Source organism: Leptonychotes weddellii, chromosome 13, assembly GCF_054177405.1.
Source record: "Leptonychotes weddellii isolate Sample4059 chromosome 13, ASM5417740v2, whole genome shotgun sequence".
Lineage (NCBI taxonomy): Eukaryota > Metazoa > Chordata > Mammalia > Carnivora > Phocidae > Leptonychotes > Leptonychotes weddellii.
In genome coordinates, this window is record NC_138381.1 from 698,470 (window position 1) to 726,127 (window position 27,658).

At 46.6% G+C, this 27,658-nt stretch overlaps 1 protein-coding gene across 1 annotated transcript in view; it reads right to left on the reverse strand.

The window, feature by feature from the left end:
- ATP9B (ATPase phospholipid transporting 9B) overlaps window positions 1–27,658 on the reverse strand; it is a 242,509-nt gene that overhangs the window by 86,922 nt on the left and 127,929 nt on the right. The window contains exon 14 of the mRNA XM_081802518.1: window positions 2,723–2,883. Coding sequence (XP_081658644.1) covers window positions 2,723–2,883 — 161 coding nt within the window. The remainder of the gene's footprint in view (window positions 1–2,722; window positions 2,884–27,658) is intronic.

Genomic DNA, 27,658 nt, shown 5'->3' on the forward strand with positions numbered 1-27,658 from the left:
TATAATAAAAATTTGAATAGTGTTCAGCGGCTTCCACCAGTTAAATACGGAAGTGCTCCAGAAAAAAGAAGGCCCACTAGGCCTTCTGCACTGTATGAGAGTCTTGAAAGGGACAACATAAAAACACCTTAGAACTGACAAAAGCAACACAAATGAAGAAAAACAAGATTAATGAAGCAAAAGCACAAACCAAGGCAAAACAAAACAACACAGGATTTACTAAGAAAATAGGTGTTTGCTCGATGGATGCAGGAGCAGGAGACTTTTGTTGGCAGTTGAAGGAGAAGAGAGGAGTGTGCTAACAAGCTAACACCTGCAGGCCGGTCCCTGTGGACACAGCCTGAGCAGGCGAGGAGGGGCTCCCACCAGGCAGGGGGGCTCGCACCAGGGAGGGGGGCTCACACCCGGTAGTGGGGTTGGTTCACACCAGGCAGAGGGGGTGGTTCACACCGGGCAGGAGGGCTCGCACCGGGCAGGGGGGTTGGCTCACACTGGGCAGGGGGTTCCTGTTGGGCAGTGGGGCCCCAAGCTCACACCTTCCAGCACTAAGTGCTGCTGGTACCTAGTGGGCTGTGTGTGGGGTGCTAGGCATGTGGCCTTCTTTCCCGTGGGGAATTGTAGAAGGAATCCTTGTCGGCCTCGGACTCGAGTCAGGAAGCTCCTGGGGAAAGCTGTGACATTCATTCAAAGCAGAAATGACATCAAGGTCCTTGATCTAGGGAGCAACAACGTCAAGCTAAATCAGCAGATACAATCCACAGAAATGGGTGGTTGAGGGGACACAGAGAGTAAGGGAAGGGAGGCTTCCAAGGCTACTTTTGGGAAACATACCCACTGGTGTGCTACGTCTGGCAGTGAACTCTGTATTGCATTTACTGTAAAAGAGTGAAAACACTAGCAACACAGACTTATCACATTTGCAAGCTGGCTTTCCTTTGGGGCCGTTCTTTCCACGCGCTGCACTGAGGACGTGGTGCGTGCCATGCACCAGGCTGGGGCTGCTGGAGCGGCAGTAAGCTGAGCCAAGGCGCTCTCTGCCGGGTTCCACGCACGCTTCGGGCCTACGACCGCATCCACGTCCCCATGGGACACTGGGCGACGTGCCCGGCACAGATCAGGGCTGTGGGGGGATGGTGACTAGGCATCCGGGCTGAATGCGTCAGACCAGGAACTACCCGCTGGACCATCCCATCTGAAGGGGTCAGTTCTGGGAAGACTGATCAATAGCTATATTCTGCCTGTTTCCACTTACCCAGTGAGATTCTGGGGACAAAGCTCTGTCACCAGAGCGCCCTGCTGGCACTCGGTACGCATCTAGGTGCTAACGATGACACCGCCTGACAGCTCGACCGATGGTCTGCACACTCGCAGCTCCTCAGAGCAGGGCAGGACCTCTGAGACGGTCCGTTCAGTGAGGGTGTGATGAGCCCTGGGGCACGCCCTGCACTCTGTTCTAAGCACGGAGCCAAACGCGGCCCCTATCCTCATGGAGGGTGGTGAGCACAGAGCATCAGAAAAGCAAGACCAAGTATCGGTGACCAGTGGAGACGTCAGCAGAATTAAATCAGGCTGCTGTGATACCAAGAGGCTGGCTGGCAGTGAGTACTGAGCCCAGGTTAGGAGAGGCTTCCTGCAGCACACACGGCTGAGAAGGGCCAAGCCTGGAGTGTGGTGTGGTGGTGGAGGGAGGCACACAGGGCTGGGAAGGCAGGCTGGCCCCATCAGGCATGACGCTGAGGAAGTCAAGGGGAGAGTGTCCACGGGAGCAGGTGTTCCAGTTCCAGCAGAAACAGCCGTGAATGCACACGACTGCGTGTTCTCGGAGGGGCGGAGACGAGCTCCCCGTCTCAACCAGCAAGTGGGGGCTGGATGGAGCGGGCTGTACACAGGACACTGTCGTGGGCACGGCACCCGGGGGCACGCCACAGCCCCGCTTTAGAGACGTGCGTAAGTGGAAGGGACAGCACCTTTAGACAAACTTTTGGAGAAAGCTGGTCTGTAAAGAAGCCTTTCCCTTCAGAATGTTTCCATCCTTGCGCAAGACTGTTCTAGTCTACGTTACTCTGCTCTGGGTTACAGAAGATGCTTATTCTAGCTTCATGCTTTATACATGATTAGGCTTGAACTGCTCATTCATGTAAAAATTTTCAGTCATATATATGAAGCATTTTTTTGAAATATACTTTGTGGAAATATTTTAGAATGGACTTATATATATCCATACTGTAAATATTAGTAAACTCATTAGACATCTAATATTAACTATTTAGATCCCAATTTCAAGTTAAATGAGTTATTATTTTGAAAAATTGTTCATATTAAAGTCTGTCTTACTCAATATTTTATCTCACTTGACAGATATATTAGATGGTTTCTGAAATATAACTTAGTGACACATATAATCCAAAGCTACTAGAAGTAGTCTACTGGCAGTAAACAAAACTGTTTGTTTTATCAAGAAATATCTCCCAATTCTTGAATATACTATCAAAACATTCATATAAGGAAAAGCACCAGATTTCTAGATTATTCTAACAAAACTGACTTTGCCCCCCCAAAATATTATTTTCTATAGAAGCATTCCTTAAGATTCATCAGAGTTGTTGGCTCCTTCCTCTTTAGCTTTGTGTGGATAACTTCTTCCATGCTGACAAAGATAAATTTCAATAAAATCAAACTCAATGAAACCAGTTACTTGTTTTCTCTTAATTCTTACACCTACCTGATGGGAATGATGTAGGAGAAGAGGAGGAGGAACCGAAACAGGTTGCGGTACCACGGGCCTACAAATCCTTGTAACGTTACCATAACAACCGAGAGAGCAACTAAAGCCACAAACAGTGCTTTGGTCAGCTGATTGAGTTCAAGGTCCAACAAACCAACCTGAAAGAAAAACACAGAATTAGGGCATAACCATAATGTCCCTAACATGACTAATGTGAATACGTGATAGTGATGAATGACACCCTTAAATTCCCTCTTGTACGGACCTTAACTATAATGAAATACAAAATGGTATTAACTTTACTCTTCTCCTGAAAAGCCTCTTAGAGATTTAAGCAGAATTTCTGAAAGGGAGTCATGATCCCCAGGAAATTCCCAGAAAGGATTTACTGAGACAACGGGAGTCCAGGGTATCCAACCAAAAAACACCCAGATCCTTTCTCAAGATGAAGATGCTATGACAGCCGACTGGGGCAGACTGGGACAGGGGGTGGAGGCGCAGAGGACGGCAGAGACTTGCTCAGTCTGTGGAGGGTGGATGTGTGTGTCTCTCTGCATGTGCTATGCCAGCTACCTGATGCTTAAGTGCATTCCACGTAAGGATTTTATGTTCACGTAGAGGCTCCCAGGAATAGGACAGTGTCTGTCATCCCTCTCTGCCAGGAGGGTCTCTAAAAAAACCTTCTCTGAATCAAGCAGAAAAGCAACAGACAAGGTAGTTAGCTTGACTGAATACCTTTTTAATGTGCACAAATCCTACACTTTAGGTTCTCCCAAAAAGGTATACAACCCCAAATTCATTCTGTGGATCGTGTCCCAGCTGAGCAGACTGTGAGGGGAAGCTATGTCCATGGGAATGAACTCATTTTGGGGTGCATTCTGTGTGGGATCTTGGAAACGGTGAGAAGCAGTGTTCATTGCTCAAGTCAGAAGTGATCTCAAGCTCTGGTGGTCCGCACGCTGCCCTCCCCTGCTAAGTTGCCTGGTTGAAGGACCACAGTGTGGTACAGCATGTGGGTGGACACAGGGGTGGGGTCTTGGGCTTTGCAAAAAGGCTTCAGAACCACACAGTGGGAGAGGTGGGGTCGCACAGCAATGATATTTCCTCGGGAATCAAAATGTAGGCTCATTTGATGCTGGCTCTGCCACCTCACAGTAGGACCTTGGGCAAACTGTACACCCATTTTCTCATCTGTAAAACAGGGTTACAGAAGTGCCTCCCTAACAAGACTCAGGGGGTTAAAGACGAAGCACAGCTCCTGGGACAAAATAAGCCCACACACGTTTTCCTGTTCTCGTTCTTTGAGTTAGGAAACACTGAGATCTGAATCTGCATTTCCCACCTCTGTGGCCTTGGCCTTACCCTGCCTACCCTCGCTTTTCTCATCCCCAAGCTGCGGCTCCCCACCTGCTAACCAGGTGGGCTCCCTGCCGGCCATGGAGAACCCACAGTCGCCCCTGGTGACTGCCCACCCTGCCTACTCCTCACTCACGGGACCCTGACGGGGACCGAGTCCTACCACCCCTGTCAGTTGACCACCATCTGAGCTCCTCCCGAATCTCGTACAAATTGTGAAAGAGAGTAATCTAAAAAGAAAGTGATTGCCATAACTTTGATAAAATAAACGAGATACTACAATTCTCAAACTAAAACGTTTGAGAATTACTGAGCTAATTAATTAGTAACTTGGCTTATTTTTTAGTACTTTTGAAAACCCCTAATTTTGGCCAAAACGAGGTTAGCTTTCCCCATGCCTCAGTCTTTGGTCTGTATCTGGTTGTGACTGACATCTGCCACAGACTTGCATGAAAACATTCGAACCCATAGTTAGAAAAAAACACCAAATTTTGTCAGAAAGTGCAGCTAAGTGTAGCTAGGACGAAATCCACTCATTAAATAAATGGAAATGTCTACTGAGCTTTCTGCTACAGTGTAAGGTGATGAAAAATGAGCCCACTTGAGACTCCACCTGCAAGAAACAGCCAGTCTAGTAGGAAAAATAAGATGAAGACCAGTGATAAAATTACAAAACACCAAGTTTTCTTGTCTAACCCAGCTGCTGCCGGATGCCACTCCTAGGCCTTTACGAACAGCCTGGAAACACGGGAACCACAAGAAGCCAGAAGTAACCCCTGCCATTTGTCTAGAGCCCGGATTCTACCTGCTCACCCACCAGGACACGGCGGTGTGTGCGTCCTGGGCGGGGCTCGGGAATCCCGCGACAGGCCCCGCCCCCTGGCCCCGCCCCAGAGGCTCCCCGCTCCACCCCATAGGCCCCGTCCCTGTGGCCCCGCCTCCCGTGGCCCCGCCCTCGCCCCGGGAAGAAAGCGCGGGGCCTGTGGACCGTGGTGCGGTCTGGGGTCGCCTGCTGAGCCTGCGGGCCGGGGCCACTCAAGTTGGCGCGCGGCCGCAGGGGCCTTCCGGCTATGCACAAGCGGCCACCGTCGGGCCAGGGGTCAGCGCGAGGCCCTCCACCTGCAGGCCCCTCCCCAGGGGACGGGCAGGCTGCACAGGAGCCCTTGCGAGCTTCTGGAAACTTCCGGCAGGCCGCCCAGTAAGAGCCCCTGAGAACCGGGCCGCTCAAGAGCGCGCCCGGATTTACCCACCGCGTTTAAAGAGCAGCACAACGAGGACAAGTATCTTGCAATTTCCGCTACTTCAACTACTACATAGTTTATGCTTGAATTATTGAGAAAAATAGGTTTTTGGATTAGAATGAAGAAAAATTACGCTGAGGAAGTAGAGCATGTTTCAAAGCCCAGACCCTTCTGCTGTGACAAAGGAGGCCTGAGTGTCAGGCCTCGCCGAGGGTCAGATGAAGTCATTATTCATTCAGTCAGGGAAAAAAGACTCAATTACCTCAACCTAAAGATGCTATCAATGAATGCAAAGTGCATATTTTACTCTATTCATCCAAATCCCATTAAAAAGTGAAAGGAATGATTTAATCTGGCCTTGCAGAGTTGGTCTTTTTTCTGTAATAAAATAAAGAATCACTGTCTTGCAAAATGCATAACCACTACCTCACACTCTCCCTGCATCCCAGCAGTGAAAGACTGTAAAAGCTGGGACAAAAACAGTCAGAAATGAATACAAAGTTTCCTTTGAAAAAATGCCACCTATAGGACCGCAATGAAAAGCAGCCCCCTGCCCACTGCTATGCAGATGACTCCAAGTATTCATACCTTTCTGACTGACCAGGACGCGGGGGCTCAACTGCCTGACTGCCGCTCGGCGCGGTCCTCTCCCACACCCCTCGGGTCCAAAGGGAAGCTTCATCACTTCGAACTTTTTAAGTTTACGGAGCAAAACACAACTTTTCGGTAACGGGTTGTTCTTTGCATTCTTTCAGGTAGCCCTTGTTGAACTATGATTATTCTTCCTGGAAAATCACTGCAACCAAGCTACAGTACATAGCATCATCTAAATTTGTTTTTGTTTTTTTTTGTCAATTCTAATAAAGTCCACTTTTAGTTAATAGTTAATATTTTTATACTCGTTTCTCTAAAACATGCTTAAAAAGTTTCTACAACTCGCTTAAAATGCAATCTGGACTCTTAAAAACAATATTCAGTATAAAAACTAGTTAACTTGTAAACTTACAGGTTTTATAAAGAAGACGGTAACTTCACTTTTGATGTGAATCTCTTCCTTCTTTAAAAAATTTCTTTAAACACCTGAACAGACCAAATACCTTTTGCTATGATTGTAAAACCTTTCCACCCATAAAATATATTATTAATCACTCGAAGTAATTATGACTGTACGAGAAAAGGTAAATTATGTACACTAGCAAGCAATTTTCAACATTTATTGTAATTTCCTATATTAGTAAAGCAAATTTTCTTCTGCTTGTCATAACATTTGTTTTATTTGAAACAACTGTGGTAACAAAATTAAATACGCTACTGGAAATTTTAATCTCCAAGGGAAAATTTGTGCATAATGTCTAAGATACCACAATGGTTCTGCAAAGGGGCTGTTCTAGGATAATGAACACAATAATTGCCTGTATAATCTAAAATGCTACTAATAGCAACAATCACAAATCCATTTAGCTCCTCTTTAATTTATGTACCAAGTTTTAAATAGCTAATGGTTCTCAGTAAAATAATGGTTTATACCAACAATAAAGGGTAAATACGGTATTCTCCTGCTTAATCAAGAAAAGATCAGTCAGGTTTTTGTAAATGGACGAATGAGAGCCCGCCTTATCTCTGAGACGCAGCGCTGTCCCATCCGTCTCAAAGTTAAACCCCTATCGCGCTACCAGGTCCCTAAGAAGTCAATGTACACCCCAAACTGGAACAAAGGTCTCGTGCTATACAAACTTAGTAAGAGACAAAACAACGGGCCTCGACACCCACTAAGTGCTGACCATATGGTATTATCCCTGGAGGAGCATGATGTGAACATCAAAATGCTTTCACCATTCTTTTAAAACTCACATTTAACTTACCTGTTACACAGAGTATTTTAGAATAACAAAACAGTAAGATGTGAAATGTCAAAAAGCCAATTTAAACTCTTGCAAGGAGCTAAATATTATTTTAATTTGTCCTATATTATATCCCTGTACATGGATCACATTTTGAAACACAGAAAAGCCTCCAATCTAAAAGCCTAATAGCTAATTTTACTCAAGACGACTCTACACAGGCAGAAGTACGGTGTTATACACGAAAGATCACTTAGGGAAAAAAATAACGTTGTTAATGCTGTTTATCTTTTAGCAGTTGAATACTCTTGGACCAGCCCACCAGTTCCTCATCATTCAGAATTTGGATTCTGACTAGAAAACTGAGACAGGGCAACACTTTAACCTAATTGAAATTCCTATAAAAAGCACATTCCTTTTAAATATCTTTGAAACAAATCAGCCCTATATTTTCCACTTTTAGTAGAATCTTAAGAAACAAGAAAAAAATAAGTAATCTTCAGACCTTCATTTGTACTTACGTATTTCAAATAATTGAAATTCATTTAACTCCTAAATCTTACAGCAATAACTTTTTCCATTTTGGAGTTTAAATTAAAAGTATGTTTTTAAAAAGTGATGCTATATAGCCTTCTATTTTTTCCCTCAAGTCTATTTATTTACTCATCTTTGGACATGAACTACTAAGTCTTGAGTGTCTGCTGCATACACAGGCTGGCCGCACACTGCAGACGTCTTTGAGCTATTACTGCTTATCGCCTCAGTGATCTGCGAAATAGGCAGCGTTTCTCTTATTTTGGCTCAATAATCTGTGCTTTTAAAAGCTCCCTAAATAAGTATCAGTACGACAATTCTTAATGTTACAATATATCACCTTAATTTTTAAAAATAAGAATGTATACTTACACAATACACATTTTAAAGTCTGTTGTTAGAGAATACTTCATATCCTACATTTTTACCTACCAACAAATTTTGCCTGACTGCTATATTCAGCAACTAAGGTTTCTTCCCGAGCTTCCTATACAGTTATTACATAAGATGGTTTTCCTTAAGTGCTGAACATTTAAAAAGAAAATGGGGTTGTTATATTTTTTACAGGAACAAAAAAGTACTAGTGCGAGCATCAGCTACTCAGCAAAAAGTAAAACCACTTTGCATATCAATGGGAGAAACTTAGAGAGGAGACAGGAGATCCAAGGCAAACCCTAAGTGAGCCTGGTTTGCACAAACTTGGGACTGAGGTCCACTGTCAGACCACGTGTCAGCTGGCTGACAGTAAACACGCTGCTGAAGGTGGAATCCTTCCTGAAATCTGCAAACAAGTTACCTGCTAAGTTGAGTGCACAATGAAGCTGTCTGGTCAAACTGCTGACCCTGCAGATCCCCGGAGAAATTTCGATACTGGCTTTAGCATTTCCGACACGACACATATCCACTCAAAAGGGTACTTTTTATAACTGACAGAAATGCCAAAAAAATAGCAGATTGTCTATGAACATATGTATGCACACATCTCAGATTTGTTTTTGCAAAACGCAGGCTTGTTGTATGGTCCTGAAAGACAATCTGGTCACGTCCCCTACTGTCCGACAGCTTCCTCTGTCGTGTTAGAACTTTTATTAAAGTATAACCAGTATATCAGAAGTCATCAAAGGTAATGCAATACAGTGGCTTAAAAATAAGTGGTAAGTTTAATTTTTAACATTATAAATTACTTCAAATACTCGTGTGTACAACTTGTGACACATCAATGCCATATTTAAAACAAAAATGAGTCAGTGAAAACATGCAAAACAGCCTGGAAACTATCTGGAAATTTAATGTATACTCCATGTACACAAGTTACATCAAAATCCAGCGCTAAGTATTAAGAAAACCCCGTAATTTTCTAATGTACACTATTCCTAATCTTGTCTCACAATAGTCCACATAATTTATTTGAAAATCAGGGACGTAAGAAAACTCAAATGCACGTGTCAGCGCTGTACTGACTATAACCTGAGTGCACCGCGGTCACGGGTCACGTTAACGTCTTGCTGCTCTTTGTAAACTAAGACTCCCAGCTGGGAGAGACAGCAAGCGCCAAGGGGCGGCATGCTGCCATGGAGCCAGCAGAGGGCGCTCAGGTTTGATGCTTATTTTTTCTGAATCCTGAAAGCCTGCTTTTTGAAAGCAGAACTTCGATCTCTAATTCAACCAATTCAGTATATTGAATACATGTTATGTACATAGATGTACTTTTTTTGTTGCCTAAAAGGGTTACCCTAAACATCTAATTTCTGCCATGCAGAATTCAAGACAGAATTGATAAGGACTTACAAGAGGGGAATTTCCTGAATAGAAACGTACTGTTCTAGAAGGAATCATGTTTAGAGATCAGACATCCAGAATACGTCCAGAATACTGCAGGTAATCAGCAGAGTACTATGGGACTAAGGCTTCTGAAGATTTAGATCTATTATAAACTAAATTGATAAAACGGCAACAACAGCTTACATTGATGGTTTCAAGATCCTGCATATATTTAACCTTATTTTTGTCCTAACAGTGTAGGAAGCTATCAATTTTAAATGGTTTTGCCAAGCCACTCACCAATTTAAAATAATTACTTCAATAACCTAAGCTATCCACTGACACCAGAAACCTTAACATTCAACCTCATTCACGTAAGTGGAATTCCCAGTCAGGCATTTGGATTTCAGTGTCATTAAATAAGCAGTTGATTTTGGTAATTTTATATTTAACAGATATTCGACAAACAGCATTAACCTACTTTCAAATCCTGACTATCCACAAACACAACACCCACGAGTCTGGGGTCTGGCCATGTTGTCACTGTGCTGAGGCGACAAAGCCTGGAGGGATGTGGGAGGAGGGATGGAGCCCAGGGCGCAGGTCCAAGAGCCGCCTCACGCCCAGGGTCGCGGCCTGTGGTACACCCGACGCTCTTGGGATTTCTTTGTTCCCTAGCACCACGAAAGTCAGATTTTTCTAATGATAACTCTAAGTGGTACCAATACTTTCACAGAAAGGCTTTCATCAGGGGCCCCAAGAGCTGGCGGGGAGACTGTGCTTCCTGCCGCGCTGGCCTCCCCCGCGCTCGTCTCTCCACGGCGGCCCGCACCGGCGAGACCAGGCGGCCCGGCCCGGCCTTCCTCCGGGGACAGGTGCACGCGTGCGTCTCTACTTTCTCCTCAGTGCGGCAAGTCCTCTGTTTTAAGTATCTTGTGTGTGTGTGTGTGTGTGTGTGTTTCAGAAACACCCTTAAGACGCATTCTCACTCATGAGATATAATCTGTACACTGTTATTGGCTAGAGAACAGTGCTGTACTGCTAAGGATGTTGATAAAAACCAGTACTAAAATCGGGGCTCCGTGACCACTTGTTACGGGAGTTACCAAACATACAGCCAGGCCTTCCAACTCTACTGCACCCTCAAACTGCCAAGCACAGGGACAGCTCCCCTTCAGGAGACCCTCTGAACTCTATTTAAAGAGCCAGAAAATAATTACATGATCCCTTTCTGATACCCAGAAAATGAGGTGTTGAAGGAATTATTCTGGTGAGTGGCTTGGAGCTGCTGGACTACAGGTGATATGAAAAGGCTGGGTTTGGGGGAGGATACAGGTCAGAGCACCCCTTCCCCCGCACAGTGCACAGTGGGGACGCACAGGGCCGACGGGGGGATGGCCAGAGCAGCGGGTGTGTGTGTGTGTGTGTGTGTAAGAAATTGTATGTAATGGGGCCAGGGGTTACCACCTTTCCACCTGTATTTTTTCCCTTATAAGGAAATGGTTCAATTTAGTAAATGAGGTCCCATTAATTTAAAATGAAACCTTAATTTCCAACCTGAGGTCTTCTTTCATAAGAGGTCACAGTACAGAGGAGTCTCCAAAATAAAGTCAGAAACTTGCTCAGTGATTAGCTTCAAAACGTTACTTATATCTAAACTCTTCCTTCGGCGTACCTGCAAACACGATGTACATGATGGTTTGTGCAGGGGAGTTTACCAACCTTAGTCAACAGAGTTTTCATATAATAGATTCCAGAAAGTCTGCTTTCATGAGGGACTTGAGTCAAACACTAAACACGGCCTATGAAGCTGCTAGTTCTAAGTCACACATCTTGGGGTGGGGACGGATGACAAGTAGCAGGAAAAGAATGCTTCCTTGCTCTAGTGGTGGAGTTTCATTTAGCACGGTTCCACGTGTGAGCCTCTGCAGCCCGCCCCACGGGGACCCACGCTGTCCCACCAGCCGCCACGTCACACGAAGGCTGCAGTGGCGTCTGGTCACGCATCACTGTCTCCCCTCAATGTTTCTTAGATTATTGTGTAAACATGCAGGAATTTATGGACCACTAAAGGTCCCTACCCCAATCTCCGAATATCCGGCACCTATCATTACATAAACCAGTCAACAGTGCTTTTAAATCAAGAGTCATTAGCTGACTTGACAAGATCTATGACGAAGATATTTACTGGAACCCAAGCTAGGATCACGGTTTCAGGGAACTCGTGAGGCTCCCTGGCAATGCGACGCATGCCCCCTGACCGTGCCCGCATCAAGCGCAGGGTTGATCCATAACACACTGGCGACGAGTGTCTCAAACATCTGGGGAGGACACTGTCGTGAACACAGGGGCTCGTTCTGCCCGTGTCCTGTGCACCCCCACAGTCAGCATCAGCAGCGACTAACCCCCTTCTAAGGCCAACGAAGAATGGCAGAGAGAGAGAGAGAGAGAGAGACACCGAGGGAGAGTGGCCAGTGGGTCTAACATCTAATTTTGAGTCAGTCCACGGTTCTCATGATTTACGTTCTTGTTTTTTAAGAAAAATGGAATTTAGCAGATTTGCTGAAAATTTTAAACGACAACTTGAGGTGGTTGAAGAAACTTTCCATCTTGCTTTACCTCCTTTATTATGAGAACTGTCTGTGTAAGAGCTTTATTAGTGGTATCTTGGCAAAATGTAACACTATTTTAAACATCTAAAATTTTTGTGTTACTTTATGTTTCAAAGACATTTTATGAACCATTTCATACTTAATGGCTTGTAAGCAATCCCAGGAGTTAGGAATTGTGTGAAAAGTTGCCCAGATTGACAGATAAAGTGAAAAGGTCTGTATTAATTTCCAAATAAAGAAATGCATGGCGTGGTATCTCACGATGATTACACTCTAAAGTACCAATTAGAACGCATCAGAAACTAGAGCAAGTTGACACTCTACAATAAAGCAAATAATTTCCAGTTGGAGGGGCAGAAAATGTTAATATGCAATGTTCAAGACTACAAGAATCTTTGTAAAAGGAAGTAGCTAATAAGGTTTAATGATGCATGTCAGGAAGCCACAGTATGTAGGGAAACACAGCTGGCTTCATTTTGTAAACTATTTGATATACACATCTTTCTAGTTCGCGATTATCAGCTGCGCCAGTGCCACGGGGGACAGTTTAGCCTTCAAATCAGGGCACTCTTCTTGTGCTCTAAATTACAAGTAAAATACATTAATATAATATGGTGCTAGAGGCCAGTGCCCTGACTAAAGTTCATCCGCTCACAAAAGAGGATTTAAAGAAGTCTTCTGTAAAACGGCGTGGAAACAATCCTACCAGCCTAAACAGGCTACTAAGTACTAGACCCATTAAAATAAATCATAAAACAAACGCAACGCCAGGATTTAGTGAATTAATTACCTTCCCCAAACGGTCACCATCTTTCATACCTTGTGCATGAAAATACAGATGAACTTCCACATGGTTGTACTGAGAAAACCCCACAGCCCATGGCTGTCCTCCCCTTCCAGGGCTCCACATGTGCGTTGTGTGGAGGACCCCACTCCAAAGGGCCATATGCGTCCTGCTCACACACTCTCAGCTCTGGGGGACTGCAACGTCCAGGTGCCAGCAATTACTAGCAGATGACAGCAGCGCTCTGAATTTGTACCAGATGGCAGCTCAGGGTCACTGGAAGCCAGCAAGCCTACCACAAGGAGACCCCGCGTTCGGCAACTATCAAACGGAAAAGCTCTTAGACACAAATTAATTATTCAGCCACCAGAAGACAACTGCTAGGTCACAACACTAATATCAAAATGCTGTTAAAGCACTCGGAGCCACTTATTTTAAATGTAATTATACATATTAGCTGCTAAAAACAGGCATGCCACGCAATGACGAAAAGGTTGCCCTAAACTAAGAGAGCTAAAATGCTAGTAATTAGTGAATTGTCTTATGGCAGAATATACTCAACAGGTTCTCACTCTGGATGAGGGCTGCTCATGGCTGACGCCGGGAACAGCCACGGCCGAGGGGGTCTGCACTGAAAGCTCCCTGACCTTAGCTGCTCCAGGAGGACACACGCCACGGATCACGAAGAGGATATGGGGGGGGTCGTAGCTCCTCGGCGATCTGAGAAGAGTCTCAGAATCTCAGAGGTCGTCTAATCAAGCCTTGGTGCTCAAAAATATGACGGAGCACCCAGGCCGGATGTGAGGAGACAAGGGGCAGTATGATTTCCAAGAGGCTGTGCATCTCGACTGGGGGACGGACCCACCGTTACCTAGTTCAACACTGGAGTCCGTCAGGCTACATTCTACATGAAAAAAGATGCAGGCAAAAGTGCTCCAGGCAAATAAAACATAAATGCATAAGTAACTGATTTACTTTAACAAGAGTAATTCCACCCTAATAATTAACATAAAAGAGTTTCATTTCTGGTCTGATTAATTTCTGAGCTCTTATGACCTTAGCCATTTCCCACCCAACGGCCTTCCCCAAGTGCTGCTGCGTGATTCCCATTGGTGGATCTTCCTAACTCCATCAGAGGTCAGCACCTGTGGCTGTCCTCCGAGGAGCTTCAGTCTCCTCCTCCAGTCTGGCTTCCTGGGCCAGACACAGCCCAGCTGTGGATGCTCCCTGGGACCACTCATCCCCATAATCAGATCTCTGGTCGCACTTCCCTTTAACTACACATGCTTCCACAAGGTCCATAAAATAAAGACTGGTCAAATCTTGCTTATCAAAATGTTTTTCTCTACTGTTTTTATCTAAATGTGGTAAAACTTGCTGACATGGCACCAACTACTTTGGGGAAAGCACAACAGACTGAATAAAATGACCAAAACGATGACCAAGAAAGTAAACAGTCAACAAAGGCAAGTCTTTTATCCAGCAAAGTAATCAAAGGACAAATAACCCCACGGTACCTGCCTGTTCTACCTCAAGCCTTCCCTTCCATGCTCTAAGTGGGTCCTACCGAGTTCCAAGCAGGGACGGGGCGGTGTGTGTGGAGCCCCAAGGTTCTGGGTCGGGCAGGAAGGTGTCCTCAAAGAGCCAGGGTGGGGGCACGTGGAAATGCAGGCCTGAAGGACTCCCAGAGATGCACTCTACACTCCTCTGTGTCCTTCAGAATCTCTCAGAGCCTTGATACTTGACGGATGATTAACTGTCCTTACAAAACAATGCTCTCAAGAAAACAGCAAGGTCAGACACATATTCCTCCTAAAGGGTAATCATATAACTTACATGAAGAGCATTTTAAACTATAGAAGAAGCTGCTGTGAATTGCCTGAAGTGAGCGTTGGTCGTCAGATTTCTCTTAAACAATGATCCACCGCAGGTAAGCTCATTTTTCTTCAATTTCCTTTCAAAATAAGTATGACATGATGGTAGGAAATGACACCATAATGACTAGAATTTAAACGAATTAATTCTTCCCAGACTATTTTAAGTACCTATAATCCACGGCGGCACACCCCATCTTCCAATCTGCCTGTCACTACAACAGGCCTCAGGCAGGCTTCAGCTCACGTGTCTTCCCAGAGCTCAGGGGCTCACGCTTCATCCTGGGGCCCCACTCCACGAGAACGGTCCGTGTGCACAGGGCTGCGTGCACAATGTCTGCGTGAAGTGCCGCAATGTCATCTGGCCTGTGTGCAAATTCACCAACTTTGTTTCCTCTCTAGATGCCCAACTAGTAACGGACTGTGGGCAGGAGAGACACGGGGAGTGCCGGCAGGCACGCGGGCAGAGCCTCGCCTCTCAGCCAGTCCAGCTCCGCACAACCAGGCAGCTGGCCCCACGCACCTGCCAGCGTGGCCCTCGGAAGCTCTTCCAAGGCGAGATACATCTGGGCCCCCTGGGGTCTCTGGCTGAAAGCACCCTCTCCACCGTGAGCCCTCTGCACGGACGACTCAGGCTGCCGGCCCGGGACGCGGCCCTGGATGCGGCCCTGGAACCTCTGTGGTCTGGCCCACACCTGGCACAGGGGAACCGCTCACTGCAGCCAACCGCCATCCTTCTCGTTCTCACTAATGTCATGACAATGCATCTACTCTCCTCTGGTCTGATTTCTTTCAAATCCAAGCAAAAACACTGTTACAGAATAGCCGACTTGGAGGCTGCAGATCTTTCCCCCTTTTGAAATCCAATCATCGGAACAGCTTTCGCCAACAGGAGGTCATGTCGGCTCCCGGCCCCTCAGCCACTGGTCACACACATCACCATCTCAACAGCGGAGGAAGAGGAAGGAAGCTTACTTTCACAGCCTGTCCACACACAGCTCGTGAGGTGGGGTAGGGGCAGGAGAGTGATTCAGGACCGGTCAGGACGGTCAGGGCCATGCTGAGCCCACAACTACTAAGGAGCTGGCTCCGGCCTGGCCAATTCCATGAGTGAAAAGGGCTGGAGTAAGATCTGGACTTGGGCAACCATCTTCAAAGCGACCACCCCATCGCTCCCAACACACATGGGAGTGTACGGAGTTGGAATAAAAAATGGCGGGACCCGTTCAGGGTCATCCTGCACTATGGTCTCACACATCAGCAGCCCAAACTGACAGGAGTCACTGTGCTTTCTTCTCCAGTGTTTCTGTGAGCCTCCGCACCTACACATCAGGGACCCACCACCTGCCGCCCTCACACAGACAGGAGATGGCTTCCCTGGGGCCCTGAGGTGGCCTCAGCACCTCACCAACAGCAGTTAAAGAGTCTTGTGCTACAAGTCACCAAGTTTCTCTTTTAAAAAACTATCAGCTGGCCAAACAGGGTAAATTATTTTTCTTAGAGGGGTGGGGCAGCAGGAGAGAGAGAATGTTAAACAGGACAACCCGAGATCATGACCTGAGCCAAAACCAAGAGGCAGTCGCTTGACTGATGGAGCCCCCCAGGCGCCCCAGAAAGGGTAAATTCCTGAGACGATAGTGCTCAACATCTGACTGGGATCTGTAATTAAAATGCAAAGTATGCATTTAATATTTTTAATGGGAAACCAATTTGGGAATAAAAGGCTTCACTGCAACTATATTTTTATATGGCAGTAAACAGAAAATGAAATTTTAAGAAGGTAACAAACGAAACAGCATCAACAAAATCTAACTACCTAAAAATAAATCAAACAAAAGGTGTACAAAACTCTACAGAGAAAAATCATAAAACATTATTGAAAAAATTAAATCATACCTGAAAAAACAGAAAGGGATACACAATATTCATCAAAGTTCTACAGAGAGTGACTGCAACCCCAATCAAACTCCCTACAGTGATGGAAGATTATTAGCATGGAAACGGATGCACAGAGCACGCACACCCACTGTATGTGGTGGACACGGGACCGCACCTACAGCGCCACGAAGGATGGATGGACCTTCCACGTGGTTATGGGCCCATGGACGTCTCCACGGGGAAGGAAGTGGAAACTGTCCCATCTTCACATGAAACACAGAACCTAGTTCCAGACATCTAGAGATGTGAGAAAGGTAAAATAAAAACTTCTAGAAGATAGAGTATCTTCATGACCCAGGGTAGAGAAAGATTTCTTAAGCCATAAAATGAAAAAAACAACTGATTACATTAGAATTAACAATCGCTATTCATCAAGTCGCCACGAAGAGCACGAGGAGGCAAACCGAGTGGGAGGAAGTAGCGCACCTGGGTGGCCTCGCGCTCACAGTGGCACGCAGGGAACCCCCACATGGCGGACACAGAAAGACTAGCTGTCCAATGGAAAGACAGGTAAAAGACACCCACGGGTAATTCTCAAACCAACAACGTCTGGACAGACGATAAACACAGAGGACGCTCAACCTCACTAGTCATCAGGAAAATGAAAACTAAGAACACAGTGGGACATCGACACATGCCCACCAGAATTATGTTAAAACTGGAAAAAGACGGACAACCCATGTGTGCGCAAGGTCCCAGAGGAACCTGAACTCCCAGCACCGGGAGGAATGAAAACGGGTGTGCTCGCTGTGGAAGACTGGAATTACGTGAAATGAATGTAGACACCGTGTGACCCAGCGGCCCCGCTCCCTGGTCACCCACCCAAGAGAAACCGTATCTATGCGCACACAGCACACAGACACACCCACACCAACGTCCTAGCGGCCAAGAGCTGGGGGGAACGGAAGATCCCCCAGCCGCAGAAGGACGCGCCGCACAATCACGGTTTATTTACACGGTGGACTGGTGCGCAGACATGGCCCAGGGCAGAGCGCTGCATCCAGCTTCACACGTGAGGAGCGCTGTGCCGCGGGGGCCAGACACAAGAATCTATTTCACGTAAGTGCATTTTTTGTAAACTTCAAAATCCAACAAAAATAATGCTGATTAGACAGGGGAGGACAGTGGTTATTTTTAGGGAGGAAAGGGCGGGGGAGGGAAGCTTCTGGAGCGCGGGTAAAGTTCTATTTCTTGCCCAAGTAATGGACTAGGAATGTGTGCACACTGTGAGGACTCACTGGCTTGTAGACTGTTGTGTGTACAGCGTGTTAACAAAAATTAAAACAGAAAATCAAAACAGTAAAACAGAAATTAAGTATCATTCCTGTTGTCAAACAAAACCCAAGCACTGAGGAAAACCTTCAGAGGTGAAGCAGGAGATGACGGGCTGGTAACAACACACGTGGAGGGAAGACCATTCCAGAGGAAGAGTAAAGAGGTGTGGAACCGCATCTCCCGCCGTCGAGGAGGCGAGCTGAAGAGCCCTTCTGGAACTGCAGAAACCGCAGGAGCAACTCATGAAGCACGGCACACGGCCCTCTGCGACAGCCCGGCCAGGCTGCGGGAGTCCTCGCAAGTCCAGTGGAGGAAGGCCCCCACGCGGCTCCAGCGCTCCCGCTAACTGCGTCTGCACTCGGGGCCCGCGGGGCACAGCCCTCCCTGCTGCTGGAGCCGGTCTTCTGCGAGGGCGACTGGGGAGACAGTAGAGGCGAGAGGGGTTTCACACTGAATTTCTAAACCGTGCGGCTGTGTTAAATCTAGAGGCGCCTCCCCACACTAGGCTCTGGAAGACTGCGGCTAACCCTCCGGCGGGGCTTCCTCCCCCCTCAGGCTGGTCGGAAGGCTCCGGGAGCTTGCGGTCTACCCCCAGCCCCGGGCGGCGCTCCCTGGCCCTGAGGAGGTGCTACCGTGACTGCTGCCTGCCCTGGCCGTGCGCGCTGTCCTCCTCCAGACCGTGCTCCTACTTTCTCTGGCTTCCGTCAAGGCTGTCTCTCTGCCTTTGGGTTGCTCCGGTCTCAGTGGGACGCAAGCGGATGTACATCTTTCTGGCTCTGGCCCGGCTTGTTCCCCGGGCTCCGGGATCTGTGGTTTGGCGTCTGTCATTAACTGTAGGACGGCTCCAGCCGCTTGTCAGCTCTGTTCTCTCTGGCTGGCACGTTACACCTTTTGAGACCGTCCCTCACTCTCGGAGGCTCTGCTCCTGGCTTCCGTTCCCTTTTTCATTCTTTTTTTTTGCTTCTCATTTGGGAAGTTTCTTTTGTCCTGGCTTCAGACTGGCGCTGTGCAGCTCGTCGCAGCCCTTCTTCCTTTGTCACAGTGATCCTTTCGATCCTTTCAATAGCGTGTCCCCCCACCCGCACCACCCACACCGGCTCCTGCACAATGTCCGCTTTTCCTACCAGAGCCCGTAACATGTCGACCACGGTGCTTTCCCATCCCGCCCGCTAACTCCAGAAGCTGCGCCCTCTGTGCGTCTGGGTCTCATGTTGGCTTTGTTTCTCCAGGCTGTTTTCCTACCCGGCAGCATGTCTTACAAGGTTTGCTGAAAGCTGGACATGATGTACCAGGTAACCTGAGCAGGGGCTGGAAGTGCCCGAGGACCTCTGGTGTCCGTGCTCCGTCTTCCCCGCCGACTCGGGCTTCTTGAGTGTGGCTCCTCGGGGAGTCTACGCCCCAAAGCTCTTCCATCTGGAACCTGCCACCGTGGCCCTGGAAACCCGCCGGCGTGTGGCTAAGGTGTGGGGCCGTAATTCACTCCCAGGTTTTCAATGGACCTGTCACCTTCACAAATGGGGGACTGAGTGGGAGAAATGCCCTCCCCAGGGGGGACAAGGCCAGACAGGCTTTTCACTGTCTACAGTAAGACTCTGCTTCGTAGGGGACACTCCTCCCTGTCCCCTTCCTACCTTGCAGAGTGGGGGGGGCTCTGGAGCCCCCAAGACGGCAGCACCCAGGTCCCAGCCTCAGACAGTCCACACACGTCCTCCAGAATTGGTCAGAATGACTTAATTAGTCCTTCCAGTTGATGGCTCCAGCTCAGCAGATCTCAGCCTGTCTCTCAGATTTCGGGTGACAATTGCTGATCTTCTCGGTTCAACTCCTTTCTGCTGTAGGGCCAGGCGTGCCGACTTCCCAGGCCGACTGTGCCACCCCGTTCTGGCTAGATGTGGGGACGGTGCCGTGGCCCCGGGTGTTGGAACCACAAGCTAGGAGAAACCCAAGTCCCCAGTGACCCCAAGGAGAACACTCCGCTGTTCTCCGAACCACTGTGATGTCAGGGCCCATTTGTTACTGCACATTAGCTTACTCTGGCTCACAGCCCGCACAACCCTGACAGCAAAACCCAACAACCCACTCTCGGCTTCTGGAGGATCTTTGCTGGAGAAAGTCACACAGCAATTTACAATCATCCTTCTAGAAACGGCATCTCCAGCCTCTACGAGGGCTTCAGCAACATGGGTCAATCTCTCTACTTGCTTTGGAATGGCTTGTTTTCCCCACCTTCTCTACTCCGTATTCCCAAGGTTTTTCTCCAGGCCAGAGGGCTCTCCCCTGACTTTACTCTGACAGACCAGCACGTTTCCTACTTCATCCAGAACATGGAGCCGAGTGGTGTGTCATGACCAGCCATGTCTGAATGAATCTGTACTGACCAGACCTCCTCCTGCTCTTTCTCCTGCCCCATGAAATGGGATGTCCCTCACCCAGCTCAAGGACACCCTCCTCTCTGCTGAAGAACCTCCTGTGTCCTTTGGGATTTTATTCTACTGACTTTGTCTCTCTGGAATCTTCCATCTCTTCCTTGCTACTGGCATGGCCCAGAAACATGGCCACATTGTTTGTGTCCTGTAAACAACCTGAGAATACTCATCGCCTCATCCCCCCCTCCCTCCCTGCTCGTCCTGGAGGTCACTGGAGCCCTGCAAATGGTCAGAGCCATGTGTATGCTCTAGTCTGCTGCATTTGACATTGGTGATCATTCCCTCTGGCTTCAAACTCTTCTCTTTGATTCAGCTCATACCTTTGCCCGTTTTTGTGGGTTCTATTCCTCTGACCATACTAGTTCTTGGAGGAGCACAGGTGTCCTCCTTGGCCCAAGCCTACTCAGACAGTTTCCATGAGAACAGTATCTATTCCCACAATCCCAACTAATAGTCAACTCTCTACCCTAACCAGGAGGTACAGAATCTTATCTAACCACACCTAGAATTCTCTACCTGCAAGTATCAAAAGCTCCTCAAATCTCCAACACCTGGGAAGTTTCAGAGTAGTAGGTATCATCTTTATAGAATGTAGGCTGAGATGTGCAAAACATAACTTTATTTTCCTAAAATAAATCCCAAAATATTCAATCTAATAGAATCTGGTCACAACCTAAAATCATAATTAATATTTCAGATTTAAATTAAATTGCATTCTGGCCTTTACCACTGTTTCCCCACCCCCACCTAAGATCCAGGATGGGGTGGGGGGGCCTGGTGGCACCTGAGGATGAGGAGGCTCCCTCCCCTGCCCACTATCTGCATGGTACCGGCTCTGGGTGCTGAAGTCCCAGGGTCGGTGGTCAGCACCATGGCAGACATTTTCCTGGCCTTCCCCGCATCTGCCCCTTCTGGTGGCACGGGAACTTCTGAGACTGCCCTGCGGGACTCTGAAGCCTGCAGCACCTGTGGGAGGGGTTCAGCTGGGGAGAACCTGGGGCCTTGGCGTCTTCTGCCCCCACAGCTGTGCTACTGGGGCTTCTGCTCCAAGAGGCAGGAACTCCACACCCACATCTCTCTTCCTTGCTTCTCCTATGCCTCTCCTTTATTTTCCAGAGCAGGCTATGACAGGATGTCTACAGAAGGATGGTTTGGCTGTGCCGGCTTTCTTTTCTCCTGCTCACACATACATTCCACCTTGGTTTCTTTAAGACTTGGCTTCTCGAATCTCAACGGCACACAGCTCTTTCAAATCAAGTCTCAGTTTTTAAGACCATCAAATTTGTTTTAATCTATTTAAAAACTCAAAAGCTGAGCACCAAGCTACGTATTTTTTCTTTCCATTAATATCTTAAAATTTCTAGTTTCTTGCACCTCTGACTGCATTTTTGAGCACTTATGAGGTGTGAGGCAATGTACTGTAAATAAAATATTACAGTATCATTACCTCAATCTCGTGCTGTAGAAACAAAGACACTGAGCTGTCTGAAATGGGTCTCACCAGACCTCATCTGCTGTCCGTCTTGCCTTCTGAACCAGTCTTCCACAGCGGTCAGACAATCTACCACACACATCTCCCTGCCCTGAGCTCATTTTGCTCTGGCTCTGGGATGTGGGTCAAGCACTCCACAGTGGCACGGAAGGCCCTGTGTGATCGAGGCCTTGACCATTTCTTCAAGGACAGTTCTTGTCGCTCCCTTCCATAACCACACACGACAAAAGTGCCAAATCACTCCTGGTCTGGGACCTACGCACCCAGGGTCTCTGCTCGCCCCTGACCGGAAGCACCCTGGAGCCCCCTCCTCGAGTCTGACCCCCTCCAGGCCACACCTCCCAGGTTTGTTAGGGTCAGTGTTCAGTGCTCCTCAGACACCTGAGGACTAGTAAAACTATAAAGGACAAGTCCGTTTTAAAATGGTCTGTTAACATGTCTCCCACTGAGCAGATGATGAGCTCCTCCAGGGACAGATGTTTAGGTCCCCATGTATTTCCTGTGCCTTAAAAAGCCCCAGCACAAAACCAGTGTTCACGAATGGATGAAGGAGCAAGGTACCAGCATCCCAGATAATTCTGAGGAAAGCAGTGAAGCACGAAACAGAAAACAGAGAATTTATACTCAATTTCTTATTATGAAACATATGTGGTTAATTGATATCAAAAGATTATAAACAGGGGCGCCTGGGTGGCTCAGTCGGTTAAGCGTCTGACTCTTGATTTCAGCTCAGGTCATGATCTCAGGGTCGGGAGATGGAGCCCCTCGTTGGGCTCTGCACTTGGGATCCTCTCTCCTCAGCCCCGCCCCCGTAAAAAGAAAAAAAAGGTTACAAACAGAAACTTCATGTTAATTAGTAAGAGCGGCAAATAGCTTGACCTGCATCCAACCACCAAACTAACAGAGAACTTCAGATCGGACAATAAGCAGGAGCAGGCTGGGCCAGTAAGAGGCTCCCACCGCCCTAGGGTGACAGAAGGATAGATGAAAACCTACCAGTTTACTTTGAAAAGCTAGCATCGAAGCACTAACAAAATAAGAAACTGAACATTTTTATACTTCTTGAACTACTTACATTGATTTTAAGGGGAAAAATGATTACTCTTCATTTATTCTTAAAACTTGCACATGAACTGTCTCTTCTAAGCAATGTGAATCTTACTTTGAAAAACAGACCCAGGTCCTGAGCACCCCTCTTTTCAGTGCACTAATTCAGCATTAAAACAAAAACGGAACACACAGCCACAACCCAGCATGTTACATACACATCCTTAAAATGACTTAAAGTATGTATTAAATGAAATTGTGCAATCACATGGATACTTTAAAATGTCCAAGAACCCCTTTATTTATTTACTGCTGTTAATTAGCAACCACAAATATCTTTAGAAGTGTTATGATTCTTGATGCAGAAAGCCACAGTTTGAGAATAGATCTTGAAGAAGAATGATGACTAATTAAAGAATGTGAGGAAACTTCTCAATCTGATTTGCTTCTAGAATGTAGCATACAGGGATGCCTGCGTGGCTCAGTTGGTTAAGCGTCTGCCTTCAGCCCAGGTCATGATCCCAGCGTCCTGGGATCAAGTCGTGCATCGGGCTCCTTGCTCAGTGGGGAGCCTGCTTCTTCCTCTGCCTGCCGCTCCCCCTGCTTGTGTTCCCTCTGTCTCACAAATAAAATATCTTAAAAAAAAAAAAGAATCTAGCATACATTCCGTAGTAACCTGACCTGACTGCTAAGAAGGCAAAGTGAGCACATTCCCCTGAAATCAAGCTGCTGCAATGTCATCTGCGTTTATCTAAAGTACGGAACAAATGCATCATCTTAGCCCGAAATTAAAACTTGGAAGTAGTCATTTTTTCTTTATATTGTTTGGAATTAAAAACATATTAAATTGGTGCATTATGAAAATTCTGTTTTCTATGTTGTGTGTTTCAGACCATGTCTGTATCTTAAGGCTATGAAACAATTTTTGTAATTGTAATAAAAAAACAAATTACTGACTTTAACTTAAGAAAATGGTTGCTTGAATGATTAAATATCCAACCAAAACAAAATAAATCCTTCCCTAAATTGTATCCTGCACAAGCCGCTCATTTCTACAGGTTAATGCACTTTGTGTAGTAATGTCACATTTCTCTTTCTCTACTTCTCCCGCACGTGTCTGTGTTTGCAGTAGCGGGAGAGGGTCCGTAATGCCGCTCCGCAACCACACGGTTCTACGCAGCACGGAGTTGGCCATCAGCGTTCCTGCAAGGAAGAGTACTATGTACTCCATGTTTAGTGAGCATCACTACCCACGGCAGAGTCCACACGAATCCTGCTCTGTGGCTCGAAGACATCAATCTGAGTTCTAGGCCTAGCTTCCTGAGTCTGTTCATTAACTTTGAAGTCACTTAATTTGGAATATTAAAACAAACAAACAAACAAACAAAAACCCTATCCTTAATGTCAGCACAGCAACTCATACTTAAAACAAGTCACTATTTATTGAGGGTGTACTGTGTGTAAAATGTAGGGAAAGAGACAGAAAATACATGTATCCATGACGAATTCCCTCTTTTGACTATAATCTCTTTCAGGACAGTGTTTATTTCGAATCCCAAGCAATAATAGATGCAAAAAGCAATTCCAATTAAGTGAGCTCTACTTGTTTAGAAAGCAGCAGACGGAGAAAGGGAAGGAACATGGCTTCACCTGTCTCTTTGCCCAGGGTCCCACAGACCGCTGTTTGGCAGACGTGGAGGGTGGGGAGCCGGAGTCGGGGTGAAGAGTCCGGCCTCGGCACCTGAGTCCACCCAGGGCTTTCTGTGGGGAGCTGGAGGTTCCCCAGCAGGAGCATCTGCTGCACCAGCACAGCGGTCCGTGGCCACGGACTTGCCAACAATACGAAACCCTGCTCACCAGACAGACGTTATATTCAACGCTCAAAAAGACTCAGCAATTTTGATCTCACTTCCTCTTAAATCAACTGAAGACAAATACTATTCTATACTCACCTAAAGGCTCTTTCAGGGTGAGGCTGTGAGTATTTAATATGTCTCTCATTGGCTCTCTCAACAAGCGACTCATCTGTTCAATCGGCATTTACTGAACACCTAATGTGTCTGTCTTAACAAGCTATAAGCTTTGGCTGAGGTCTACAAAATGAATAAACAATGGTTTTAGCCTTCATTGAAATGAAACAAAAATAAAACAACTGGAGAATAATTACTTGAATGTGTCCCTGTCCTCTCTAAACACAGTGCATGTGGTCTGTGCCCTAGCGGAGTCATCCAGCCCCCCAAGAGGGCCCAGGCCCAGGTGGGGGGATGACACTGAGGCCCCCGAGGAAGGAGACAGGCAAGGATGGTTGGGCCCAGAGGCTGGAGCTCAAGAGGAACAAAGAGGTACAGCTGGAAAGTGTGGGATCAATCAGATAAGTAAACACATCAAGGGCAACAGTACCCATGTTTCTCACTACAGAGAGAAAACTAGAAGAAACTGGAGCAGCAAGTGTGCCTGAACTCCCAGTGTTCAACACACATACATAAAATTAGGCTTAACGGCATGTGTCTGTGCACGCACGGGTCCATCCATCCGTCTTCCTGTCACACTTCCGTCTCCTTACTCCGTCCCACGCCTGGGCCTGGGTACAGCACATCTCAACAGCTTCGAGCACACCCAGGTCCCTCCTGACTTCCAAATAACATTCTCTGCTGGAAGGAACCCACGGCTGATCCCAGGGCAGGGGCAAAGAAAGTACAAGATGAATCTGGAACATCTTTTGTGGCAGAAAGAAAAAATAATATTTTTATTTTACATTTTTTTATTTTCATTTTTTTAAATTTAAGTTTAATTTAGTTATAATATACTGTATTATTAGTTTTAGGGGTAGACTGATTAGTTGCATATAACACCCAGTGCTTGTTACATCATATGCCCTCCTGAATGCCCATCACCCAGTGACCCCATTCCCCACCCAGCTCCCCTCCAGCAACCCTCAGTTTGTTTCCTATAGTTAAGAGTCTCTTAGGGGTACCTGGGTGGCTCAGTCTAGGTTAAGTAGCTGCCTTCAGCTCAGGTCAAGATCCCAGGGTTCTGGGATCGAGCCCCACATCGGGCTCCTTGCTCAGCAGTGAGCCTGCTTCTCCCCTGCCGCTCCCCCTGCTTGTGCTCTCTCTCTGTGTCAAATAAATAAATAAAATCTTTAAAAAAAAAAAAAGTCTCTTATGATCTCTCTCTGATTTCATCTTGTTTTATTTTTCCTTCCCTTCCCCTATGATTCTGTTTTGTTTCTAAATTCCACATAAGAGTGAGATCTTATGATAACTGTCCTTCTCTACTTTACTTATTTTGTTCAGCATAATACCCTCTAGTTCCATCCATGTCATTGCAAATGGCAAGATTTCATTTTTTGATGGCTGCATAGTATTCCATTGTATATATGAACCACAACTTCTTTATCCATTCATCTGTCACTGGACATCTTGGCTCTTTCCATAGTTTGGCTATTGTGGACTTTGCTGCTATAAACATCGGGGTGTACGTACCCCTTCGGATCCCTACATTTTTATCTTTGGGGTAAATACCCAGTAGTGTAATTGCTGTGTCGTAGGGTAACTCTATTTTCAATTTTTTGAGGAACCTCCATACTGTTTTCCAGAGTGGCTGCACCAGTTTGCATTCCCACCAACAGTGTAGGAGGGTTCCCCTTTCTCCTCATCCTCGCCAACATCTGTCGTTTCCTGACTTGTTCATTTTAGCCATTCTGACTGGTGTGAGGTGGTATCTCATTGAGGTTTTGATTTGGATTTCCCTGATGCCGAGCGATGTTGAGCACTTTTTCATGTGTCTATTGGCCATTTGGATGTCTTCTTTGGAAAAATGTCTGTTCATGTCTTCTGCCCATTTATTGATTGGATCATTTGTTCCTTGGGTGTTGAGTTTGATCTGTTCTTTATAGATTTTGGATACTAGCCCTTTATCTGATATGTCATTTGCAAATATCTTCTCCCATTCTGTCGGCTGTCTTTTGGTTTTGTTGACTGTTTCCTTTGCCGTGCAAAAGCTTTTTAGCTTGATGAAGTCCCAGTAATTCATTTTTTTTACTTTGTTTCTCTTGCCTTTGGAGATGTGTCTAGCAAGAAATTGCTGTGGCCAAGGTCGAGGTTGTTATTGGCTGTGTTCTCCTCTAGGATTTTGATGGATTCCTGTCTCACATTTAGGTCTTTCATCCATTTTGAGTTTATCTTTGTGTTTGGTGTAAGAAAAAGGTCCAGTTTCATTCTTCTGCATATGGCTGTCCAATTTTCGCAACAACATTTACAATACTTCTAAATGATGGCTTTATGATAATGGGACACAGACACTGGGCTGAATGCACTCCCACAGGCCAAAGGGACAACATAACCATCAATCAAGGACAGTAACAGTCAGCTGATGACGCCAGGGGCAAACAGAAAACCACCAGTCACAGGGAAGACAGCGTAGGAAGCGCTAAGTGTAGTATCTGGAGTACAGCAAGTGCTCAATAAATGCGCCCGCCATCTTGCAGTGCCCCCACCCCATCCGCACACTGCCAGAGCACTTCAACCACCCAGGACAGCATCTCAGTCTCCAGTGAGCCCACATCCCCTACAAAGACACCACATAACTTTCAGGCAAATCATCTTGATATCCTTCTTTGCTCCTAGTTAAACTGCCCAACATCGATTATGTCTGAGGAACCTGGACTGCAGCAAGAGAACAAGACACAGCTTCTGCCTCCAGGAAGTCTAAAATGTGTGGAAGAGGCAGACACGTAAACAATCAGTTACC